Below are 26,035 nucleotides of genomic sequence, written 5' to 3'. Positions count from 1 at the left end.
AAGGCAGCCTTGAGGAGGAGTTTATAGAATGTATCAATGTATCCGTGATAGTTTCCTAGAACAGTATGTAATGGAACCTATGAGGGAACAAGCGTTCCTAGATCTGGTCCTGTGTAATGAGACAGGATTGATTAATGATCTCATAGTTAGGGATCCTCTCGGCAGGAGCGATCACAATATGGTGGAATTTAAAATACAGATGGAGGGTGAGAAGGTAAAATCAAACACTAGTGTTTTGTGCTTAAACAAAGGAGATTACAATGGGATGAGAGAAGGTAGACTGGGAGCACAGTGCTCGGCAAAGGTTTATACCAACAAAAGGGAAGTACGGTAGAAAGAGGGAAAATTGACCATGGATATCTAAGGAAATAAGGGAGAGTATTAAATTGAAGGAAAAAGCATACAAAGTGGCAAAGTGGGAGACTAGAGAACTGGGAAATCTTTAGGGGGCAACGGAAAGCTACAAAAAGAAGAGTAAGATATATTATGAGAGTAAACTTGCTCAGAATATAAAAACAGATCATAAAAGTTTCTACAAATATATAAAACAAGAAAGAGTGGCTAAGGTAAATATTGGTCCTTTCGAGGATGAGAAGGGAGATTTAATAATGGGAGATGAGGAAATGGCTCAGGAACTGAACAGGTTTTTTGGGTCGGTCTTCACAGTGGAAGACACAATTAACATGCCAGTGACTGATGGAAATGAGGCTATGACAGGTGAGGACCTTGAGATGATTGTTATCACAAAGGAGGTAGTGATGGGCAGGCTAATGGGACTGAAGGTAGACAAGTCTCCTGGCCCTGATGGAATGCATCCCAGAGTGCTAAAAGAGATGGCTAGGGAAATTGCAAATGCACTAGTGATAATTTACCAAAATTCACTAGACTCTGGGGTGGTTCTGGCGGATTGGAAATTAGCAAACGTGACACCACTGTTTTAAAAAGGAGGTAGGCAGAAAGCGGTTAATTATTAGGCCAGTTAGCTTAACTTCAGTAGTAGGGAAGATGCTGGAATCTGTCATCAGGGAAGGAATAGCGAGGCATCTGGATGGAAATTGTCCCATTGGGCTGACGCAGCATGGGTCATAAAGGGCACGTCGTGCCTAACTAATTTAGTGGAATTTTTTGAGGACATTACCAGTGCGGTAGATAACGGGGAGCCAATGGATGTGGTATATCTGGATTTCCAGAAAGCTTTTGACAAGGTGCCACACAAAAGGTTGCTGCATAAAATAAAGATGCATGGCATTAAGGGTAAAGTAGGAGCATGGATAGAGGATGGGTTAATTAATAGAAAGCAAAGAGTGGGGATTAATGGGTGTTTCTCTGGTTGGCAATCAATGGCTAGTGGTGTCCCTTAGGGATCAGTGTTGGGCCCACAATTGTTCACAATTTACATAGATGATTTGGAGACCAAGTGCAATGTGTCCAAGTTTGCAGACGACACTAAGATGAGTGGTAAAGCAAAAAGTGCAGAGGATACCGGAAGTCTGCAGATGGATTTGGATAGGCTTAGTGAATGGGATAAGGGGCAAAATTCTCCAACCCCCCGCCGGGTCGGAGAATCGCCGGGGCCTGCCGTGAATCCCGCCCCCGCCGGTTGCCGAAGTCTCCGGCACCGGATATTCGGCGGGGGCGGGAATCGCGCCGCGCCGGTTGGCGGGCCCCCCCGCTCGATTCTCCGGCCCGGTTGGGCCGAAGTCCCGCCGCTAAAATGCCTGTCCCGCCGGCGTAAATTAAACCACCTACCTTACCGGCGGGACAAGCCGGCGCGGGCGGGCTCCATGGTCCTGGGGGGGAGGCGCGGGGCGATCTGGCCACGGGGGGTGCCCCCAAGGTGGCCTGGCCCGCGATCGGGGCCCACCGATCAGGGCCTGTGCCCTGGGGGCACTCTTTCTCTTCCGCCTCCGCCACGGTCTCCACCATGGCGGAGGCAGAAGAGACTCCCGCCACTGCACATGCGCGGGAATGCCGTCAGCGGCCGCTGACACTCCCGTGATTGCGCCGACCGGAGATGTAATTTCCGCGCCAGCTGGCGGGGCACCAAAGGCCTTTTCCGCCAGCTGGTGGGGCGGAAATTCGTCCGGCGCCAACCTAGCCCCTCAATGTTGGGGCTCGGCCCCCAAAGATGCGGAGCATTCCGCACCTTTGGGGCGGCGCGATGCCCGTCTGTTTTGCGCCGTTTTGGGCGCCAGTCGGCGGACATCGCGCCGTTTCCGAAGAATTTCGCCCATGGTCTGGCATATGGAATACAATGTTGACAAATGTGAGGTTATCCATTTTGGTAGGAATAACAGCAAAAAGGGATTATTATTTAAATGATAAAATATTAAAACATGCTGCTGTACAGAGAGACCTGGGTGTGCTAGTGCATGAGTCGCAAAAAGTTGGTTTACAGGTGCAACAGGTGATTTAGAAGGCAAATGGAATTTTGTCCTTCATTGCTAGAGGGATGGAGTTTAAGACTAGGGAGGTTATGCTGCAATTGTATAAGGTGTTAGTGAGGCCACACCTGGAGTATTGTGTTCAGTTTTGGTCTCCATACCTGAGAAAGGACATACTGGAGCTGGAGGGTGTGCAGAGGAGATTCACTAGGTTAATCCCAGAGCTGAAGGGGTTGGATTATGAGGAGAGGTTGAGTAGACTGGGACTGTACTCATTGGTATTTAGAAGGATGCGGGGGGGATCTTATAGAAACATATAAATTTATGAAGGGAATAGATAGGATAGATGCGGGCAGGTTGTTTCCACTGGTGGGTGAAAGCAGAACTAGGGGGCATCGCCTCAAAATAAGGGGAAGTAGATTTAGGACTGAGCTTAGGAGGAACTTCTTCACCCAAAGGGTTGTGAATCTATGGAATTCCTTGCCCAGTGAAGCAGTTGAGGCTCCTTCATTAAATGTTTTTAAGATAAAGATAGATAGTTTTTTGAAGAATAAATGGATTAAGGGTTATGGTGTTCGGGCCGGAAAGTGGAACTGAGTCCACAAAGATCAGCCATGATGCCATTGAATGGCGGAGCAGGCTCGAGGGGCCAGATGGCCTACTCCTGTTCCTAGTTCTTATGTTCTTATGACTCTAGATCTCTTTCTGGTCTCTCATGATCCAATGCCTATTCAACTCTGTGACTTTACTATTCTTGTTCCCAGTTTCCTCTGTTCCATTAACTCCAAACTTCTTGGAAACTCTGGTCTCCTTAACTTGCTGGACTTCAAATTTGCGGCATCTGTTTCCTGAACCATTACTCCATAGTATGGCTTTTTTCCAGCAGGGCTGAGAGAGATGTTTCCTCTTCAGCCTTCTAAAACCAACTGCTTCTAGTAGAGCTGTGAGAGCTGCCTTCTTTCTCACTACCTATCTCCAACTGCAATCAAATTAGCAAAACTATAACTTAAAAGCATCTCTATCTTACAAGGCCCCATTTGCTAAGCAACCACTGCTGGTTTATTTATTCCTCATGCTGTAGCCCTCTCTAAGCACAACAGAAACATAGTTGGAATTGAAACCAAACCCCACACATACAAACACCTTTTGTCCAGCATGAAGCTAACTATAGGTTTTACCCTTCCAAGCACAGAAATGTTCAATTCAACCACTTAAAACTATGACAAAGGATCATCTGGACTTGAAACGTCAGCTCTTTTCTCTACCTACGGATGCTGGCAGACCTGCTGAGATTTTCCAGCATTTTCTCTTTTGGTTTCAGATTGTAGCATCCGCAGTAATTTGCTTTTATCCACTTAAAACTATACCTTATTTCTAATGTTTCCCAATCCAAATATAAATCATTCAAAACTACCTTTATTTTCCAAACAATGGGCGGGATTCTCCCGCACTTGGTGCGATGGCCTGACACCAGCTCCAAGAGTGGTGCGAACCACTCCAGCGTCGGGCCACCCGGAAGTTGCGGAATCCTTCACACTTCCGGTGGCTAGGCCGGCGCCGAGGGCGTTGGCACCTTGCCAACCGACGGCGAAGGGCCATGGTCCCGCACATGCACAGAACCGCTGGCGTGTTGCTGCGCATGCGCAGGGGGGTTCTTCTCCGCGCCGGCCATGACGGAGCCCTCCAGAGGCTGGCGCAGAGGAAAAGATTGCCCCCACGGCACAGGCCCGCCCGCAGATCGGTGGGCCCCGATCGCGGGCCAGGCCACCGTGTGGGCCCCCCGAGGACCCCGCTAGACGGCCGACAAGCCAGGTCCTGCCGTGATGGACCATGTCCATTTCACGCCGGCGGGACTGGCCAAAAATAGGCTGCCGCTCGGCCCATCGGGGCCCGGAGTATTGCCGGGGCGTGGGCCGCTGCCAACGGCCCCCGACCGGCGTGGCGTGATCCCCGCCTGAAAACCGGCGTCGGATAATCCGGCAGCCAGCGGCGGGGCAGGATTCACGCCGCCCGCCGATTCTCCCACCCGGCGGGGGGTCGGAGAATCCTGCCCAATAAATCTGACAACTAAATCAAGGCTTTTGCTTGCAACCATTTACCCAATCCCCACCAATCATAATGTTGGACTGACTACTAATCCTCTTTCTCACTGATTCCTCTCCCGAGTTTTAAATCCAGGCTTGAATTGACTAATAGACACCAGATTTTCTCTTCTGACCCCTATTGAGAAGGAAATCTTAGTGCCCTGCTTGAAAAAACATGAAAATCCAAGTCCTGTGGAGAGGTATCATGGGTGATCTACTTGTATTTTTAAGAAAGTGATAGAGAAAAATGAGAAAAACTAAAGTTCTGTGTTCTTCATTTGTGTTCCTTTTGAAAAGGCAGCAATTCTGAGATCCACTCAAAGAATCTTTGCACAAGTACTTTGTAAATGTATTTTTTGGGTGTATATTTTAAAACAAAAAGGTATTATGTGGTGAATTATAGGGTAACAACTAATCCTTCTTTCATAGAATAGAGCAGCTGAATCATGAACATGAACAAGAATTGTCAGCACTAACTGGAAAAGTAAACCGTTCTCGCAGCTTTGCCACAAATTTCCAGAACCAAGTGGAGGCTATACAGTAAGTATAGGCTTTTGCCAAACAGACACCGGATGATACACAGGAAAATCAATTAGTGCATTGCATCTTTCCATTTGTTTTGCAGAATTCACCCTGCATTATTGTCATTGTTTAGAATTTAGTTGACTCTTTGAAGAGTTGAAAAACCATGCAAGTCCCTTTCATGCTTGTTACTTGGATAGACTTAGAACTTGGTTATCAGGCATCAAATTTGGATATATATATAGGTTAACAAGAATGTGAAATGTAAAGGTCCAGCTCTTCATAAAAGATGCCAAATAAAGTGACTCCGGTCAGTTACAGAGCACCAATAATACATTTTAAGCAAATGAGAGAGGGAAGATTTAAAAAGAATAAAAGATCATGGGCTGGATTTTCCGGTCACCAAAACCAAAATCGCATTTGGTGACCGTCCGGAGAATCCAAGTTTACGACCGTATCCGGGGCCACGCCACGTACTGACGGCCTCGGGGCATTGCCTGAGGCCCGCCCGTGATGCTCCGCTCCCGACCGGCCTAGTTACTGACAGCGTGGGTCTTTCATGGTCTCACCTGTCGGGAACTCTGCGTGGCGGCTGCAGACTCAGTCCAGCGCCGCCACAGTCGGGGGAGGGCCAATCCGCCGGGGGGGGGGGGGGGGGGGAACACACATTATTTGGGGCTGGGGGCACTGTGCGGGGGTGGTGTGGGTCGCACGAGACAGCCAAAGGTGGGGACTATTTTGCGGGCCGGGTCTGCGAGCGGCCTCCACCATGAAGCACGGCGTGGCCGCTGCATGCCTCTGCCATGCACATGCGCAGCCACGGACTGGGCAATTCTCCGGGGCGTATCAGCAGCTAGAGCCGAATGCTGTATGCTACTGTCCTGCTAGCCCCCAGCAAAACGGGGAATCGGTGGCCGTTTTGTGCTAGTTTTCCGAGCGTAAAACGCCACCGTTCCCAAACCGGCGTGGAGACATAGCCCCAGAATCAGAGAATCCAACCTCATGTCTGTTATCGCGGAAGACAGGAGAGGTTAAGAGATGAATTTTTGTTACAGTTTGCCAATGCATTTTTGTGCAGAGATGGCCGCACTTTGCAGGAAATGTGATTTTGCTCAGTATTCCCAAACCCGCACCATTTTCATTTGGTCTTTTTGAGGGTCGGGAATGTTGGTGTGCAAAACGCTCGTCTGTGCCCCGCTAAGGTCAAGTTTCCCATTTTAAATGGAGGGCGAGGATCGGATTACCTCCCGCACATCATTTTCATCTGCCTGTGGAGGTTTTGGAAACCCATTAAAAGCACAGCAGGTTTGACAGTTTGTGAAGAAACAGAAAGCCTGTCGAGGAGTCTGGAACATTCTGAAATGTAAGTGTAAAATGTTTTCACAGGTTCATTAGTCACTATTAGGTGCTGTATTGTTCACATACATTGTAGTTCTTTTTCCATGGAGAAAACACCATAATGCAGTAAAAAATGTTTCAAAATGTCCTGTCAACCTATACAATCATCTTTTCTCCTATGAACTAAATGGTTGTTGCTGATTAAAACAAAAAGAATGGTCTTTAAGCTTGATAATGATGTAATAATCTGCTTCCTTAAATTGATTGATGAGCAACGACTTTGAAATTGAAGTGAACACATGGGGCGGAATCCTCCGTTTCTGTATGTATTAATACCCCCCCAAAGACACGTATAATGAAATGTTCTCTTCATTGATTCTCTATATGTACACTTCCCCTGTTTTAATTTTCCAGCCCCTTGGTTTTTCTAGTTATGTAGTGTTTTTGTTATTTTTGGTTTCTCTGTGTGTACATCTGTAAATATACCATGTATAAAACCCAATAAAAATATTATTTTTTTGAAAAAAAAGTTTGGCATGCTGGCACTCCCTCTGAAACTTTGGCACTGTGTAGCCACCTGAGTTGGCCACTTCCCGACTTAAAATGGAGAACCGCAAAGGCTGAAGGGAAATTCAGCCAACACAGGCAAAGACTAGCAAATACAGAAATCATGTGTATTGAGACCTGCAAAACAACCAGACAGCACCGAAACCAGCAGCCATCTGCATCGTAATGTAGCAGCCATCTACATATTAATGAGCGATCCTCGGGAACAATCGAAACATTTTAAGGTAAACAAGGCCAAGCCAGACTCCTCGGCGCCAGCAGGAGCCAACACAAAAGAGGTTAACAGACACTTAAAGACTGCCCAACGATCAGGGAACCGCTCCAGCATTGGAGAAATCGAACCAAGTGATTGGAATGAAGTCCACTCACTTGAAACCAGGTACGGGGTCCGCCCCGAAGGGCGGGAAGCCCCTGGGGACTATAAAGCAAAGCCCCCAAGTTCAAATCGTCCTTCTTGACAGGATCACTCAGCAATGCGAAGCAACGCCTGAGAGTGAACTGTCCAGCGGCCTCCAAACAAATAAGTCTCAAGTCAACGCTCGCTACGAGAAAGGCGGTCCTAGCTACCAGTCCATATCAGCTTTTGAATCCTGCAGACTCAGGACCTGAACGAAAGGCCATTTGTTCCCCTGACCTGGTGGGCCAATCCGAAGCTAAGTATAGGCCTGTTAGTTATAGAAATAGCCTAGAAAGTAGAGTTTATGCATGAGTAGCGATTTACTGTGTATAATAAATGTGTATTGATTTGAATCTTACTAATTGGTGTGTTGAGTTATTGATCATTACTTGAACTTGAACCTCGTGGCGGTATCATAAAGATACCTGGCGACTGTAGAGCAAAGGTTATAAAACAGAGCCAATTGAACCAACCAAAAGTTAGCAACATACTACTGGCGACATCCCGACGGGACCTGACTTACAAGTGGCTTAACCACTCCGGGAGAACCCAAAATTTGAATTAGAAATCCAATTGGGAACAGAAAAACCACAAGTGTTCAAGCAGTTCTGATCAATCCTCATAATTCGGAAGTGTGTTAATGCATGCGTAACTAACAGGGCTATAAGGTAAACGGATAGATTTTTTATTGCGACAAAACTTTTGGGAGTTTGTATCCGGAAAATAGCGAAAGCCGTACCCATAATTACAGCACCGCCTTAATACCCCTTGTTCCAAATTTTAAGAGAAGTATTTAGAGAGGAAAGATGGCAATGCAACGCCTCATGAACCCCGAAGAATTTGTGGTCGCAGCGACCAGCAGTAGAGTAGGACAGTGTCCCGTTTGGGAAGAGGAAATCAGAAAGTACCTCAAAGAGAAAGGATGGCCCCTTTGGAGCGAATTCTGTGAAAATGAGGAAACAGGTCCCAGGAATATAGGACATACTTGGTGGGAGAACCTGAGCAAAATCCATAAGAAAAGCTTGGGAAAAGCTCGCAAGCCGATGGCAATCGTGTCCTGTTAGGCACAATTGCGAGGCACAGAGGAGGTCGTTAGGACGCTCCGAAAAGAGATAGAAGGCATACATCGAATGAGCAAGGTCGATGTGAGCGAGATAGAGAAAGAAAACGTAGAATTAAGAAGGAAGTTAGCAGCAAAGGACGGAGAGGTGGATGATGCCAAGTGGGCACACCAGTCTTGTGTGGCGCACCTAAGCAGCTTCCAATCCCAGTACGAAAAGGCCTATCAGGAGACGCAACGTGCAGTCCTGGTATGAGAGGAAACCGAGAAGCAGGTAGAGGCATTGCAGAGGCAGTGCAGTGACCTGAAGGCAGCGTTAAGAGCACTCCATGCTGCCACCACAGAGCAAAGACAAAGCTCATTAGACCACGCAAAGTGCCGGAAGCAGATTGCAGAACTGCAATCTCTGCTTTCAGTGCAAAAAGGATTCCAGGAAACCTTTGCATCACAGTTAGATGAGGAAGACGGCCCTGATTGGGAAGAATTGTATGAGACAGCACAGAGATATGTTCAGGGAACATGTGCGCAGGGAAAGCCCCAGAAGAGAAAAGCGCCCCAACCCCCCCCCACAGAGCAGATAGTTCAGGCTCCAATGAACCCAGTCACCATCCACCGCACAGCCACATCGGATGACATGGAATTTCTGTCTACCATCCCCTTAACAGTGACCCAATTACGGGACGCGTGCAATAAAATCAAACCGTTCCTTCCCACCTCAGACCCCCACCACTTCTTTGCCAGAGTAAAACAGCAGGCTACCATGTACGGCCTGGACGAGCGTGAGCACGTGAAGCTCACCGTTTTGAGTTTAGACCCTTCGGTCGTAGCAGCCCTTCCCGACCCACAGAATGTAGGACGAGGCACCCTTGCAGAAATGCATACCGCGATCCGAGACGCGATCGAGTATAACCGGGGTGACCCCGTAGAAGGCCTCAATAAGTGCAGGCAAAAGAAAACCGAGCACCCCACAGCGTTTGCTGTGGATCCATTTCGCAGCAGTTTTCAGAGACTTAGACCGCGCCCATTTGTCCCCAGACAACATGGCCAAATGGACCCGCACCCTTATCTCCCATGCCACATAAACAGGACAAAAAGCTTGTGCCAATTATGATCCCTCAGAGGAGGCTCATAATGAGAAATGGGCTGTAAAAAGATTGTCCCGCACCTGGGAGCAATCTGTTCAAAACAAACCCACGAACAAAAATCCCGAAGAACAGCAGGCAGAAGCAGACAGACACACAGTTAAGGCACACCAGAACCCCGCATGGGTAAACGAAGGCAGGAACAGCCTCCCACAGAAGCCACAGGAGTGTTACAACTGTGGACAGTTAGGACATTTTGCACAAGAATGCAATGCCCCACGAAAGCCACAGAGAGCCCAGCAGGCAGGCACGCAGAATAAGAATAGGACGGAGCCCATACATAGCGCTAGCACCCGTTCAGATCAGACGGACCTGAACGGAACGGACTGACGGTGTTCGGGCTCCCCCAGTTGGGTCTCCGACACCCTTTGGGACAAGTCCGGCTGACCAGTAGTTGCAGCAAAGATACGGGGACAGCCCATCGAGTTTCTCTGGGACACAGGAGGGTCCCGCACCACAATCAATTCCTCCACCATGTTTCAAAAGGACACGTGGCCCACTGCAGCCACCATTACCCTCAGCGGTTTTACAGGCCACTCACAGCAGGGACACATCACAGCCCCTGTACCCATTCAAATTGGCAACATCATCACCAAGCACCCAATAGTTTTAGTCGATCTACCCCACACAGCAGAACCCATTTTAGGCATAGATTTTATGAATTCCCACAATCTGTCCTTCGATTCAGTCAACCAGTGTGTTTGGAGAGTGGCAAAATCCGCAAGAGCCCCCGCAACGCTCACAATAGGAGAATATGCAAACAAGATTAGCGCAGTCGGCGAGTTTTGGTTTGACCCGACCACAATTAGCACAGACAAGCAAGTTACGGCAGTTCTGCAGAAGCACAGGACAGCATTCGCGACCCACAAACACGACTGTGGCCGGATGACTGGTTCCGTTTAAATCACAGGACCTGACCCTAGACCCCAAAAGCAATACGGATTTCCCCAAGAGGCAGAGGGAGAAATCGCAAAAGTTATCGACAGCTTATTAGAGCAGGGCGTACTCAGATCAGTAGCCTCCACTAATAATGTCCCGATTTGGCCAGTGAGAAAGCCCGATGGATCATGGCGATTGACCATCGATTACAGGGAACTCAACAAAGTTACCCCCGCAGCAGCCCCCACGGTAGCCACAAGTCCCCAGACCATGCTCAAACAGGGACTCAATTCATGATACTTTACGGTTTTGGACATCAGTAATGGATTCTGGTCCATTCCATCGGCAAAAGCATGCCAATACAAATTTGCCATCATGTTTAAAAATCAGCAGTACACGTGGACATGCCTTCCACAAGGATTCTACAACTCCCCTTCCATTTTCCACCGACAGCTGGCAAATGGTTTGTCAAAATTTTCTCGCCCCGAATGTCTGGTCCAGTATGTGGACGACCTATTACTGCAGACAGACACCAAGGCAGAGCACATCGAACTTCTGGCTGAACTCCCGGAACTCCTACAGAAAATTGGTTGTAAAGTCAACCCCAAAAAGGCCCAGATTTTGGAAAACAAGGTGATATATTTGGGTACAATTATCACACATGGTAAACGCGAGATCGAGCATAAAAGGATTGACTTGATTGCTAAATTGCCCCTTCTAGATTGCTAAACGGACCCAGAACGTTTCAGCCCCCTGGTCGTATATAGGACTGTTTGGCTACTGCCGAAACCACATTGACGGTTTCGCCGGCAAGGCAGCACCCCTCTCAGACCTACTAAAGAAAGGAGCCCCCTGGGAATGGCTTCAGCAGCACACGGATGCTGTGGACTCTTTGAAAAGAGCACTCATAGCAGCCCCCGCACTACAAGTTCCAGACCCGCTTTCCCCCTATGCGATGGAGGTAGCAAGCACAGACCGCACCCTTTCGGCCGTGCTCCTCCAGGAACGGCACGAACAGTTAAGGCCCGTGGCTTAGGCCTCCAGAGTCTTAGATGCTGTGGAGCAGGGATTTTCAGCCTGTGAAAGGCACCTGCTCGTAGTTTTTTGGGCAGTACAATATTTTTCATACATAACCGGACTGAACCCCATCACAATCCTGACGGAACACACCCCCACCCAACTTTTACTGGACGGACGACTTAAGGATGGTACAGTCAGCTAAATTAGAGCAGCCAGATGGACCCTTTTGCAGGGACGGGACATCACTGTTAAAAGGACCAAGACCCACACTTTCTTAGCCGATAACCTACAGTACCCAGGCACCCCCCATGAATGTGAAATCATCTCACCGCACCACAACACAGGCCCCTTTATTGCAAAAACACCCCCCAGAAAGATAGGTAGTCCAACCCAGAGCCCCAAGCACACAGACTTGTGCGAACCCATAAGAATATATGTGAATGGATCTTCCACAATATTAGAAGGGAAGCGCATAACAGGATGTGCCATTTTTGTCGACGACACGCAGGGACGCGCCCTAGAAGAGATCGCAATAAAACTTCCAGGACACCTAGGCACGCAGGCGGCAGAACTAGCAGCCATTGCGTACATTGTGGATCACCCAGATTCCTTCCCCAGCCCAGCAGACATATACTCCAACAGCCTCTATGTCTGCAACAGCCTTACAGAATTCCTACCCCTGTGGAAAGCAAGAGGATTTGTTTCGCAGACGGAAAACCTCTCCCCTCAGCCCCATTGCTCCGTCACATTTTAGAAAAAGCACAGGGCAGGACTTTTGGAATAGTTAAAGTTCAAAGTCACCATCGTTCCTCCCCCCCCCCCCCGGAAATGTAAAAGCCAACGCACTGGCAAAAGCAGGTTCCAGGCACGGATATTTTTGGACACCCCCCGAAAGCGCACCAGTGAATGCAGTTCAGGTCTCGCAGACTAATATCGAGGATTTAGTGCAGACCCAGAAGCAGGACAGCAATCTCAGGGAGATTTTGAAAGGAAAATTTACGCGCCTTATGATAGGTTTAAGAATGCTCTGACCACACATGACGGTGTGGTGTTAAAAGACACCCTTTATGTGGTTCCTGAACAGGACAGGAATCAGCTCATTTGTTTGTTCCACGACGGTCATGGACGTCAGGGAATTGGTCCCACTACAGCCCACCTCAGGCAGCTCTGTTGGTGGCCAAGTTTAAAAGAAGACGTAACGCACTACGTTGAGAATTGCCTTATCTGTGCCCAGAATAATCCGGACAGATACGCCAAGAAAGCTCAACTTAGTCACACCCGCCCCGTTAATGGCCCCTGGACTAACCTCCAGATCGATTTTATAGGACCATTGCCCCTTCGCAGGAATGGTTATAAGTATGTATTTGTGATAGACACGTTTACAAAATGGGTAAAGGCATTCCCATCCAGAACGAACACGGCAAAGACCACAGCCAAGATCCTAACCCACCACATCTTTACGAGATGGGCCCCCCCCCCCCCCCCCCCCCCCCCCCCCCCCCCCCCCCCCCGCAGCATTGAATCCGACCAAGGTTCCCATTTTACGGGACGTGTCATGAAGAACGTCCTCACGATATTTGGCATTACCCAAAAATTCCACATCGCATACCACCCCCAGTCAAGTGGAGCGCATGAATCGGACCCAAAAAGCTACCCTCTGAAGAATGGTCCAGCAAAACAACACCACTTGGGACTCAGTCCTCCCTTTTGCGCTGATGTTTTTGCGAAATATGGTTTCAGCATCTATAGGTTACACCTCACACACCCTCATGACCGGACGCCCCATGAAACGCACAGAATTTTTATTGGGATTAGATTTGACCAGCCACGAAGTGACGGCCCTCACACACGAGAAAGCAGTAGAACAACTGGTAGAGAAGGTTAAAACGACTCAGCTAGCAGCCGCGGTACGATTAGGCACACAAAAGAAACAGAGCAAGGCCTGTTTCGATAAGACAGTACATGCGACTGAGTTCAGTGTAGGACAGCAAGTCATGCTCTCCATATACAACCCCAGCACATTCCTGTCACCGAAGTATTCGGGTCCGTACTCCATTGCGGACAGAGTGAGCCCCTCCGTGTACAAAATTAAGTACCCCAACGGAAAGACTGGGTGGTTCCATATTAACCAGCTTAAGGCATTTGGCCCACAGACCAACCACGCACATCACGTCATGCTCGATGCAGCAGACCACACCCCGCCCACAGCCAACGTAACCCTACCCTCCCCCAACACGTCCAGCCCAGCCACGGACTCAATCCTGACTCCACCCCCGAGCTATACACTCCGCCCCGGAACGCCCACAGACAGCAGCAGCAGAGACAGCGACTGTGACTCAGACAATAGCCACAACACGCCTCCCTATTATCCCCATGCAACAGGACCCAAACCCAGCGAATCTGACCACGATTCGAGTGATCCCTTCATGATCACTTTCCTAAACAAACCCCAACACCGACCACCGACCTACGATTACGACCCTGACTCCGTCCCCACAGAACTAGACACCACCTTTTGGCACCGTGATAACTCATACAGACTCGTCCGGAACGACGAGATGGATACCAAATCGCACCATGCAGCCCTATCAGCCCTTATACACTCGAGAGTATGGCATCCGGGAGAAGGTGTCGACTTTGAGTCTGACTCCCAAAGCGAGAACCCCTTTGCGACCCTGTTCGCAACCGAGAACTGAGGTGTCCAGATGGTGTTTTAAAAAGGAACCGCTTGGGAGAAAACGGTGTCCTTTCTGATGGAACCTGCAGCATGTTTAATGTTGTTTGTAGTGGTATTGTGAAATGTTGTTTGTCAGATCGGAATTTTTCCATAGCCCCACGCCTTTATTTGTCGGCAGAAACCTTTGAGAACGTGCCAGCACACTCATCAGCCGAAACCGCTGAGAACTTGCCAAACCCCCCGTTCATAACTGCCCTTCTGGTTCGAAGGAAGAACCTTTACGGCAACCCCCCACGATGACTACATTTTTGCCCGTTCTTGTCGGTTGCTCAGGCAGTGGAGAAACGGCATTGGTCTCCGCCCTGCCCGAGGACCCCCCCTCTGGTCAGCTACGCTCGGGTAGAGTACACACGGCATTGGTCGCCGTCCTACCCGGGGATTCCATCCAAATCTTACCCGTCGCGGCCCATACGCACCTCATTTTGGCAACTTTTGATTCAAAACATTTTGTTTTGCTTCAGGAGGTCCTTAGGTTGCCAACCCTATGCTATTTACATCCTCAAACATTTGGATGGTAAATCGCACAGCCTGTGAGACGGCTCTCACTGTCAGTATTTGTTAAGTGTGTCTTGTCCGGAATATTCGGTTTAAAAATATTTTTTAATGAGGGAGTCACTCATGGTGACAAATCATAAAGGGAGAATTGGCACTGAAGGACAGACATACTAACAGACGAGATATTAAACCAAGATAGTAACAGACACAATGCTTGATCCCACAGAACTCCAGAAGCTCCAGCGAAGAGAAGAGAAAGAAGAAGAACCATGAGGACATCCTCCGTGTTGCTCATCACCCTAATGAACATTTGGTTGCGCGCGAACGCGAACCCCCTGACCCCAAACCACCCCCCCCCAGCCGTTAATGATTCACTTCCCCATAGCACCCAGAGCCCAGTCACAAGCGACACCGCACCATCTTGGTGTGACAGGTTTATAACCTGGTACGCCCTGTCCTACTTAATAGAACCCCTATTAGTGTTACGATACTCTGCAGCATCGTGCAGACTATCCGCATGAGGAAATGGAGAAGGAGAGCCTACCGCGCTCGCACCCCGGTATATAGGATAAGATCCCCTATTTTCAGTTATGACCAGACCCCCGACCCCCGCGATCTATAATGAAGGACATTCGTTTGCGTTCTTTTTGTGAATAAAGAAATGTATTTCATGAGCGATTGTACAATCCTGAGCTTGACTGCCAAGCCAGGAAAAATGTGAATAATGCTGCTTTGATTTTGTTTGTATCATTAAGGAAGTTAGTATGATTGAATGTTTGAGTGAGTGTAGTTTATTGAGGACAGTTAGAGGTACCGTTTTTTTATTTTGTAATGCATGTCCCTGTTTTGACATAGCGCCACTTAGAATGTTAGTTGAAATTTTTCTTGCATAGTTATGGTCAGTGTAAAGGCCATAGGAGAGTGCTCGCTGGGTCAGGGAATTAAGACAACGCAGTTATGTGATCCTTCACGCTTCGTGTTAGGATCACAAGGAGGGTGTGTAGCCACCTGAGTTGGCCACTTCCCGACTTAAAATGGAGAACCGCAAAGGCTGAAGGGAAATTCAGCCAACACAGGCAAAGACTAGCAAATACAAAAATCATGTATATTGGAACCTGGAAAACAACCAGACAGCACCGAAACCAGCAGCCATCTGCATAGTAATATAGCAGTCTACATATTAATGAGCGATCCCCGGGAACAATCAAAACATTTTGAGGTAAACAAGGCCAAGCCAGACTCCTCGGCGCCAGCAGGAGCCAACACAAAAGAGGTTAACAGACACTTAAAGACCGCCCAACGATCAGGGAACCGCTCCAGCATTGGAGAAATCGAACCAAGTGATTGGAATGAAGTCCACTCACTTGAAACCAGGTACGGGGTCCGCCCCGAAGGGCGGGAAGCCCCTGGGGACTATAAAGCAAAGCCCCCAAGTTCAAATCGTCCTTCTTGACAGGGTCACTCAGCAACGCGAAGCAACGCCTGAGAGTGAACTGTCCAGCGGCCTCCAAACAAGTAAGTCTCAAGTCAACGCTCGCTATGAGATAGGCGCTCCTAGTTACCAGTCCATATCAACTTTTGAATCCTGCAGACTCAGGACCTAAACGAAAGGCCATTTGTTCCCCTGACCTGGTGGGCCGGTCCAAAGCTACGTATAGGCCTGTTAGTTATAGAAATAGCCTAGAAAGTAGAGTTTATGCATGAGTAGCGATTTACTGTGTATAATAAATGTGTATTGATTTGAATCTTACTAATTGGTGTGTTGAGTTATTGATCATTACTTGAACTTGAACCTTGTGGTGGTATCATAAAGATACCTGGTGACTGTAGAGCAAAGGTTATAAAACAGAGCTAATTGAACCAACCAAAAGTTAGCAACAACTGCCATCTGGGTGGGGTGCCTGGGTGGTAGGGTCTGGGGGTGGTGGGGGGGGGGGGGGGGTCTTGCCCATAAGAGGTGGGCTTGAGGACCCCAAAAAAAGCAAGCTAGTGAAGTGGGGGGTCCTGAAGTCCCGGTGGGGGCACTGATGGGGAGGGGAGGGGGATCGAAAGATCAGGGCTGTCATTAAAAATGGGACCCCAATCTGTGAGTCATCTTCCTGGAAATGACTCAAAGACTGGCCTCGTCGGGCAGTTCTTCACCGAGGCCAAAAAATTGGCACAGTGCCGTTGAATAGCAGGGTCGTTCTCGGCACTGCAGGCGCTGAGAACCACCCCATTAAACGGGCTGTTTAATGTCTGCTGAATCATGCCCCATATCTTGCGTAGTAATCTTTATTAAATACCTTCTGGAATCCAAATACACTACCTCCACTGATTCCCCTTTATCTTGTTGCTTCTATTATTTACTGCATCCAAAAAGAAGTCTAATAAATTTGTCGAAAAAGAATTTTCCTTTCACAAAATCATGTTGACTGCATGATTTGTTTTGGGAGTTTCTGAATGTCTTTTGATTACATTGTCTTTGATTACATTTGGGCAGCACGGTAGCACAAGTGATTAGCACTGTGGCTTCACAGTGCCAGGGTCCCAGGTTCGATTCCCTGCTGGGTCACTGTCTGTGTGGAGTCTGCACGTTCTCCCCGTGTCTGCTTCGGTTTCCTCCCACAGTCCAAAGACGTGCAGGTTAGGTGGATTGGCTATGATAAATTGCCCTTAGTGATCAAAAAAGGTTAGGAGGGGTTATCTGGTTACGGGGATAGGGTGGAGGTGAGGGCATGAGTGGGTGAGTGCAGACTCAATGGGCCGAATGGCCTCCTTCTGCACTGTATGTTCTATGTTAATCACGGATTCCAGCATTTTCCTGTGACAGATGCTAGATCAACTGGCCTATAGTTTTCCTGCTTTGTCCGATTCTTTTCATGAATAGAGGAGTCACATTTGAGCTTTTCCAATCTGCTTGGACCATTCCAAACTCCAGGGAATTTCGCAAGATTACAATCCATCTACTATCTCTGCAGTCATTTCTTCAATCACCTTGAATGCAGACCTTCAGAGGACTTGTCAACTTTTAGTCCCATTAATTTTCTCAACACCTTTTCTCTGATGATAGTGAATTGCTTTCAGTTCCTCTCCTTTTACTTGACATATCTTTGTTTGGAATGGACATTTCACTCATGCAATCCCATGTCATCATTCAGAAGTTTTTACAATTTTACCATCTTCTGTTACAAGCCCATTTGCAGCATTTAAGGTTTTCATCTATTTAACACCTTTTACTGCACTGGCACCTAAAGAATCTTTTACTATTGTTCTTAGCCTCAGCTGCTATGCCTTTTTCCAGGTTTCTGTTTGCTCCACTGATTATAGTTCCAACAATGTGTTTTCTCACAGTCACCCCAGTGAACAGTTTCCCTGCGCTCTGTGAAATGTTTGCATCTCTTATTTTGCCTCTTTCTTTCTGCTCAAATGTGGTTGTTGATCTATTTAGGGTCATGTTTGCTGAGTTGAGCATTTTTGGTTTTAGAAATGATTCTAATTGTGGCATTTGGTGATAATATTATTTTAATACAGAGGAACGTGGTGCAGGTCCCCAATATTTCAAGATTAGAAAACATTAAAATATCAAGTTCTCCCATCCTGTTCGTTTTATTGGAGTTGTTTTTTTAAAAATGTTTTTATTCTCCATTTTCCTTCAAAATTTATACCCTACCAACAGACAGCAAACGGGAACAAATACAAAGTCAATACCCTTAACATCAACAACGATCCTATCCTCCCACCGCTCCACCCAACTGTCAATATATGCATCAAATAAAACAAACCCTCCCACGGTGTGAAAAAAAACCAAAAGGCGAAAAAGAGAAAGGAGTCCGGAATCGCCCATAGCCACCATTAACCTATAGAGTCCTCCCCCTCCCCGCCCCCCCAGGACGACACTCAATGCCATCAAACCTCCCAAAGAGTACCGTAAATGACACCCAAGAGTTGTAAACCACCCCCCCCCTCCCAACTCCTCCCCTCCACTTCCTCTTGTAAAACTCCTCCCCCCAACCTCGGTTCCTTCCCCCCAACTTTCCACCCCCGCTAGACCCCTCGGACCCTGTTCTGTCAGGCTCCGATGGCCGCAGCCCCTCCCCCCCCCCCCTCACCCCCGTTCAACCGGCCAGTGTGGAGGCCCCCGCCCGGGTCTCTTTCCCTCTTGCCCGGCCCCAGGTAAAACCCAGAAGTCCCCTTTAGCACACAAACCCCGCATACACCCCCACATCCCAAAGAACCCTCATTCCGACTGAAAGTCCCATTTCTTCCCTTGTCCAAATATATACAACGTTGGCTCCTATAGCCCATACACCAGCACGCAGTGAAACAAAAAAGAAAAAATACAGTCATGAGGCTACATCGGTACATGACCATTTCTCAATTCTGCCACAGTCCTTCTGCCTTCGTAAACTCCTCTGCTGCTTCCGCCGTCCCAAAATAAAAGTCCTTGAACTTGTAGGTCACCCTCAGCCTCGCTGGATATACAATGCCGCACTGCACCTTGCTAACGTACAGTGTCCTCTTCACCCGGTTGAAGGCAGCCCGCCTCCTTGCCAGCTCCACCGTAAAGTCCTGGTATACCAGCTCCAGCCGACTGCACCACCCGCTTCTGCTTAGCCCAGCACAGATCCTCTCCTTTACACTGTACCTACGGAAGCACAGAGTCACTACTCTTGGCGACTCACTCGCCTTTGGTACAGGCCTCCACGACCGATGTGCCCAATCCAGCTCATATCGGGAGGGATCCTCCCCCTCCCCCAATAGTTTTGCCAACATCGTGGCAAAATACTCAGTCGGCCTCGGTTCTTCCACTCCTTCGGGCAGCCCCACAATCCTCAAATTCTGTCGCCTGGATCTGTTTTCCAGGTCTTCCATTTTGCCTCGCAGATTCTTGTTGATCTCTATCACCTTCCGCATCTCCTTCCCCATCGAGGTAAGTTGACCACTGTGCTGCAGTAATGTCTCTTCCACTTCCTTCAACGCCTCGCCTTGCTTCCGCACCTCTGCCACTGCGCTCGCCACCGCCGTCGGAAGGAAGGAATAGCGAGGCATCTGGATGGAAATTGCCCCATTGGGCAGACGCAGCATGGGTTCATGAAGGGCAGGTCGTGCCTAACTAATTTAGTGGAATTTTTTGAGGACATTAACAGTGCGGTAGATAACGGGGAGCCAATGGATGTGGTATATCTGGATTTCCAGAAAGCCTTTGACAAGGTGCCACATAAAAGGTTGCTGCATAAGATAAAGATTCATGACATTAAGGGGAAAGTAGTAGCATGGATAGAGGATTGGTTAATTAATAGAAAGCAAAGAGTGGGGATTAATGGGTGTTTCTCTGGTTGGCAATCAGTAGCTAGTGGTATCCCTCAGGGATCAGTGTTGGGCCCACAACTGTTCACAATTTACATAGATGATTTGGAGTTGGGGACCAAGGGCAATGTGTCCAAGTTTGCAGACGACACTAAGATAAGTGGTAAAGCAAAACGTGCAGAGGATACTGGAAGTCTGCAGAGGGATTTGGATAGGCTAAGTGAATGGGCTAGGGTCTGGCAGGTGGAATACAATGTTGACAAATGTGAGGTTATCCATTTTGGTAGGAATAACAGCAAAAAGGGATTATTATTTAAATGATAAAATATTAAAACATGCTGCTGTGCAGAGAGACCTGGGTGTGCTAGTGCATGAGTCGTAAAAAGTTGGTTTACAGGTGCAACAGGTGATTAAGAAGGCAAATGGAATTTTGTCCTTCATTGCTAGAGGGATGGAGTTTAAGAATAGGGAGGTTCTGCTGCAATTGTATAAGGTGTTAGTGAGGCCACACCTGGAGTATTGTGTTCAGTTTTGGTCTCCTTACTTGAGAAAGGACGTACTGGCACTGGAGGGTGTGCAGAGGAGATTCACTAGATTAATCCCAGAGCTGAAGTGGTTGGATTACGAGGAGAGGTTGAGTAGACTGGGACTGTACTCGTTGGAATTTAGAAGAGAAGGATGAGGGGGGATCTTATAGAAACATATAAGATTATGAAGGGAATAGACAGGATAGATGCGGGCAGGTTGTTTCCAAAGGGTTGTGAATCTATGGAATTCCTTGCCCAGTGAAGCAGTAGAGGCTCCTTCATTAAATGTTTTTAAGATAAAGATGGATAGTTTTTTGAAGAATAAAGGGATTAAGGGTTATGGTGTTCGGGCCGGAAAGTGGAGCTGAGTCCACAAAAGATCAGCCATGATCTCATTGAATGGTGGAGCAGGCTCGAGGGGCCAGATGGCCTACTCCTGCTCCTAGTTCTTATGTTTATGTTCTTATGTCCTCACCAGGATAATCGCCTCCTCCACCAGCACTTTCAAAACCGCCCCCAACTCCTTCCTCATTGCCTCCATATGCTTTGTAAACTGCCTTTCGAATTCCATGGCCATCACCGTAGTTATTTCTTCAGCCGTAAGCAATGCGGCCTCCCCTGGTGCTCCAGCCTCCATTTTCTTTACTGACCCCGTGGTGACCTTTCCACTTCTCGACGGACTTTCAGTTGCTTTTTTCACGACCGTTTATTTGCTGGTCTTCGACATTTCCCTTCTCTGTGCTGTCTTCCGACTTTTACTGCCTTCACTGGCCCTAGGACCGGGCGTTAACCCCCGACAATGCCGTTCCCAAACGGGGGCCCTCCAACGCGTGGCTGCCTCCCGCCCGCCATCACCGGAAGTCCCCTTTATTGGAACTGTTGTTTGGAGTTTAACCGTATTCATGATTATTGGAGTATATATTTAAATTCTCAACTTTTTTTCTGCTATTATGTATTGAAAAATATTATGTCATTATTTTTCTTGCATCCAGAGAGCAGGCAAGGAATCAGAGCACGATGTACTCACGGCAGCTTACAGAACTGGAGACCACAGTCTGCCATCTGCGAACTGAACTACGGGAAGCAAAACGAATGTATGAGGACAAGGTCTGGTCTGCAAATAATTACACAATATTTTCTTTTAGTTGCTCTGGATTAAACAAAATGCACGCACTGACACACAAAAGAATTAGGAGTTATTTGATGTCAACAACATTCCATTTCCTTGTCACCTTGTTAGAAATACAAGAGACGGGCCTTGCAGAAGAGTGGCTTAAACAATTCATGTCATTTTTCATTCTGGTAGCAAATCTGTGAAAGTTACATTTCCCTCCTAACCAAATAAACTTGGAATGGGTTAGTGTCACTGACTGCCTATGTAATCCACAAGCTCACCTTAACCACACTGATTTTCTGAGTGTATCACATAATGCAACATAATGCATTATAAACAATGTACTGTGTATACACAGCAGGGTTGGAAAGGACTCCCAAATCTGGAAAGGAACCATCGGAAAGGAAGGAGTTGGGAATTCAATTCCAACAGAGTTTTCCTACTCACTAAATGTACGGAACACCAGCTTGTCATCTCTAACACACTGTTCCACCAAAAAGACAACTTCAAAACATCCTAGAAACATCCATGATCAAAGGACTGGCACATGGTCGACGACGTCATTGCCCGATCCCATGACCAAATGGATGCTTTCATCACCAAAACGATGACCAGTACAAACAACTGCAGGACAGACCACCAGCTCATCCACTCCTCTATGCCCATTGAATTCCATCAGAAGCAGCAAAAGATGAAGAAACAGATCAGAAAAAAGATCAAGGTTGAATGGCTTAAAGACCCAAGCATGTAAGTGAACTTTCAACAGTGTCTTCTCCAAAATCTCCAAAGTGTTCTTTCTGATGGAATGGAGGAAAATTGGAAAGAGCTGAAGACAGCCATCATCACAAGCTGTGAAGAAACCATCGGCTACAAGAGCAGAAAACACCAAGACTGGTTCGATGAGAATGACCACATCATCCAAGACCTCATCGACAGAAGAAAGCTCTCCATGCCTGGCAAAACAACATCACCAGCAAGGCAAAGAGGAAAACTCATAAAATAGCAAAGTTGGAGGTATAATTAAAAACTAGGGAGATCAAGAACTGATGGTGGACTGAGAAAGCGAAGGAGTTGCATCTCCTCGCCAACAAGCATGACACTCAATTGGCACCAAGGAACAAGTGGGCGCAACACCCCAAGCCTCAAACCGGTAAGGTGTGAGGACAGAATCCCCTTGAAAGAAAGATAAAACATAGGTCTTCGATGGAGAGCCCACATCAAAGAACTTGTAAATCATGAAGGAAGTGTTCCAGGAAATCTCCCAACTCCCCATCAAAGATGATCTTGAACTCCCACCAAGCATGGATGAAGTTGAAGCAGCTGTTAAATCATTTTCAAACTTCAATGAGAAGAGACCAACCCTCATCTCAATCAGCAGTTCCTGAAATTCTGGGACAGAGGAAATGCTTGCCGACCTCAGGGATGCAATCATCACCACCATCTTCAAAAAAGGAGACAAAGTGAACTGTGGGTACTTCCGAGGAATCTCCCTACTCTCCATCACAGGGAAGATCACCCCCCCCCCCCCCGGGCAAAATCCGGTCTTTCTCACCATCAAGATCAACGGAAAAGCCCTCCCACATGTGGAACATTACTCCCTACCCGGGTGGCCACCTTTCATCTCAGGCTGAGATTGATGTGGAAATCCAACATTGTATCCAATCCAATAGTGCTGCCTTCGGACACCTAAGGATGAGAGTCTTCAACGACTGCGACATCCATGCTAATACTACGATCCTCGTATACAAGGCAGTCATCCTATCCTCCCAGCTTTTCTAGATGGCTCAGAAATCTGGACTACGTACAGACACTATCTCAACGCCCTGGAGAAGTACTATCAATGCTGTCTGAGATGGATTCTCCACACCAGCTGGGAGGACAGGGGTACTAACATCAGCACCATTGAAGGTGCCAAGAGTATCAGCATTGAGGCCATGATTATCCGAAACCAACGCTTCTGGGCCAGCAACATGCTTAGAATGCCAGAATCCCGACTGCGAAAGCAAATCTTCTTCACCCAACTCAAGGAAGGCACCCAAAATGGAGGACAAGGGTAACACTTCAAAGCCACCCTGAAGGCTTACCTCAAGAAATGCAACATCGACGTCAATGCCTGGGAGATCCTTGCTTAGAAGAAACCTACCTGGAGGAACCTCGTGATTGAAGAGACACAATTCTTCGGGAAGCCCCGGCGTCAAGAGGAGGTCCGGAAATGGAGCATGAGAAAGGAATGCCAGTGGTCTCAAGCACAAGGGCCAATCCGACCTCCCAGAAACACCTGCCAAATGTGTGGTTAAAGATGTGGCTCCTGATGGCACAAGGATCCACCCAACCAAATATCAGTGACACAAGAGTTTCCTAGGTGGACAATCATTGTTGTGAGTGAGTGATTGCTAAAGAAGATGATTATATAATGTATCATAACACAAACTATACAACCGTTGCCAATGAAACAAAGCCAAATGAATTTTAGTTGTGGTAAAGCAGCATTAAATGTTATTAACTGAACACAACAGGGAGGTCAGAGAGTATATGTCCAGACAATGGCAGGAATTTGGATCTATTTGAAAATAAATAGTAATGCAGTAATCTCACACTGCATTGGAACCTGTAATGGAAGCATTTTCCATGGGAATCACAATGTTAAAATTCAATACTTACATGTGTGTATGTTGCCAGTAATACTACCAATTGGCAGTATAATGGGAATTCCCTTCCCATGTCTGCGTGGGTTTCACCCCCACAACCCAAAGATGTGCAGGATAGGTGGATTGGCCATACAAAATTGCCCCTTAATTGGAAATAAATAATTGGGTACTCTAAAACTATTTTAAAAAATAATGGGAATTCCACCGTAGTATTTCAGTGTAGCTCTGTAGCACGTGGAAAGACGTAGATTGTTGTTGGCAAATAAATTATCATGGGTCTCGATCTGTAATAGAGTCGCAATCTCAATGATAGTTTGTGAGTGCTGCCTTCTTAAACGAGTGTTGTGGCTTTGTGCAAGGAGTTTCTGAACAGCTCAGGTAACTCATTTGGTAGATATTATAACTCTTAATTCCAAGATCATATGATTTTGAGTCCCCTGTTTGATCATGATTTTTCTTAAATATTTAAGCCAAATACTGTTTTATTTATTTTTTTTGACCAAAAGGTGTGCCTAAAATAAATATTACAATCAATTCTCCACATTGGAAGTTGAGAAATCCCATTTACTGAAATTTCCTGATTCCATGTCTTCATCATTTATTGAATCGTCAGAAACATGTTTTACAGAATAGATTGTAGGTGAACTTTTTACAAGAACTTGCAATTGGATAAGGCCTAAAAATGGGAAACTTGAACTTTATTGTTGGTCTGTCACAAGCCAATGCGTTTGTTTTAATGCACGCAATGAGCACCCTGAGACTGAGACTGCAAGTGCAAATGTGTAGGAAGTGCCCCCCCTAGTGTTGTGACACAAATAAACAGTTTAAACTTGAGCTTCATTGTGCTTGTGCTGTTTCATCAGATAGAGAGCTTGGAAAAGCAAGTAGAACAATCTCAATGTGAGATGTATAATTGCAAGAGAGAAAGAGAGGAATTCAGGCAACAGGTTGAAAGCACAAATGGCCGAATCCAACTATTAATGGTAAGTTTAGCTACTGCTTAGTTTATAAACTGCAATCATTTACATTTAATATATCAAGAAGGATAGATTTTTTTTGTATATAATTGTAATTGTTAGATGCTTTTAACTGGTGTCACAGACTTTCAGTTACACATACGAACATACTAATTAGAGCAGGAGTAGGTCATTCAGCCCCTGACCTGCTACACCATTTCATAAGATCATGGCTGAACTGAAAATGATTTCAACTCTACTTTCCTGCCTATCCCCTATACCCATTGCCTCCCTTGTCAATCAAAAATCGAGCTAACACAGCCATAAAACTATTCAATGACCCAGCCGGCATGGTTCTCTGGTGAAGAAAATACCACACCCTAATGATGCCTCTAAGAGAAAAACATTCTCCTCAACTCAGTCTTCGATGGGAGACCTCATATTTTTAAACTATGACCCCTAGCTCTTGTTTCGCTCATTGAGGGAAACATCTTTGAAGCATCCACACTGTCAAGTCCCCTCAGGATCTTGTATGTTCCAATAAAATCACCTCTCATTTTTCAAAACTCTAATGGATATGGCCCAACCTGTCCAACATTTCCTCATAAGTTAACTCCTTCATGTTCAAAATCATGAGGGGACTGGACAGAATACAAAGGGAGAAACTGTTTCGATGGCAAAAGGATCAAAAACCAGTGGACACAGATTTAAAGTGATTTTCAAAATAAGCACATGTAATATGAGAAAATACTTTTTCGTACAACGAGTGGTTCATGTCTGGAATGCACTGCCTGGAAGTGTGGTGGAGGCAGGTTCAATTGAGGCACTAGATGATTACTTGAATATGAACAATGTGCAAGGGTATGGGGAAAAGGC

At 47.0% G+C, this 26,035-nt stretch overlaps 1 protein-coding gene across 6 annotated transcripts in view; it reads left to right on the top strand.

Moving 5' to 3' along the window:
- The window catches only part of LOC140408721 (coiled-coil domain-containing protein 158-like), a 418,982-nt gene that overhangs the window by 192,020 nt on the left and 200,927 nt on the right, over positions 1 to 26,035 (top strand). For all 6 annotated transcript variants that reach the window (XM_072496325.1, XM_072496322.1, XM_072496323.1 and 3 more), the window contains 3 exons: positions 4,898 to 5,008; positions 21,434 to 21,548; positions 25,067 to 25,186. In XM_072496325.1, coding sequence (XP_072352426.1) covers positions 4,898 to 5,008; positions 21,434 to 21,548; positions 25,067 to 25,186 — 346 coding nt within the window. The remainder of the gene's footprint in view (positions 1 to 4,897; positions 5,009 to 21,433; positions 21,549 to 25,066; positions 25,187 to 26,035) is intronic.

The sequence above is a fragment of the Scyliorhinus torazame genome, chromosome 3 (genome assembly GCF_047496885.1).
Source record: "Scyliorhinus torazame isolate Kashiwa2021f chromosome 3, sScyTor2.1, whole genome shotgun sequence".
NCBI classification, from domain to species: Eukaryota; Metazoa; Chordata; class Chondrichthyes; order Carcharhiniformes; family Scyliorhinidae; genus Scyliorhinus; species Scyliorhinus torazame.
This window is presented reverse-complemented; position numbering and strand designations above follow the sequence as displayed.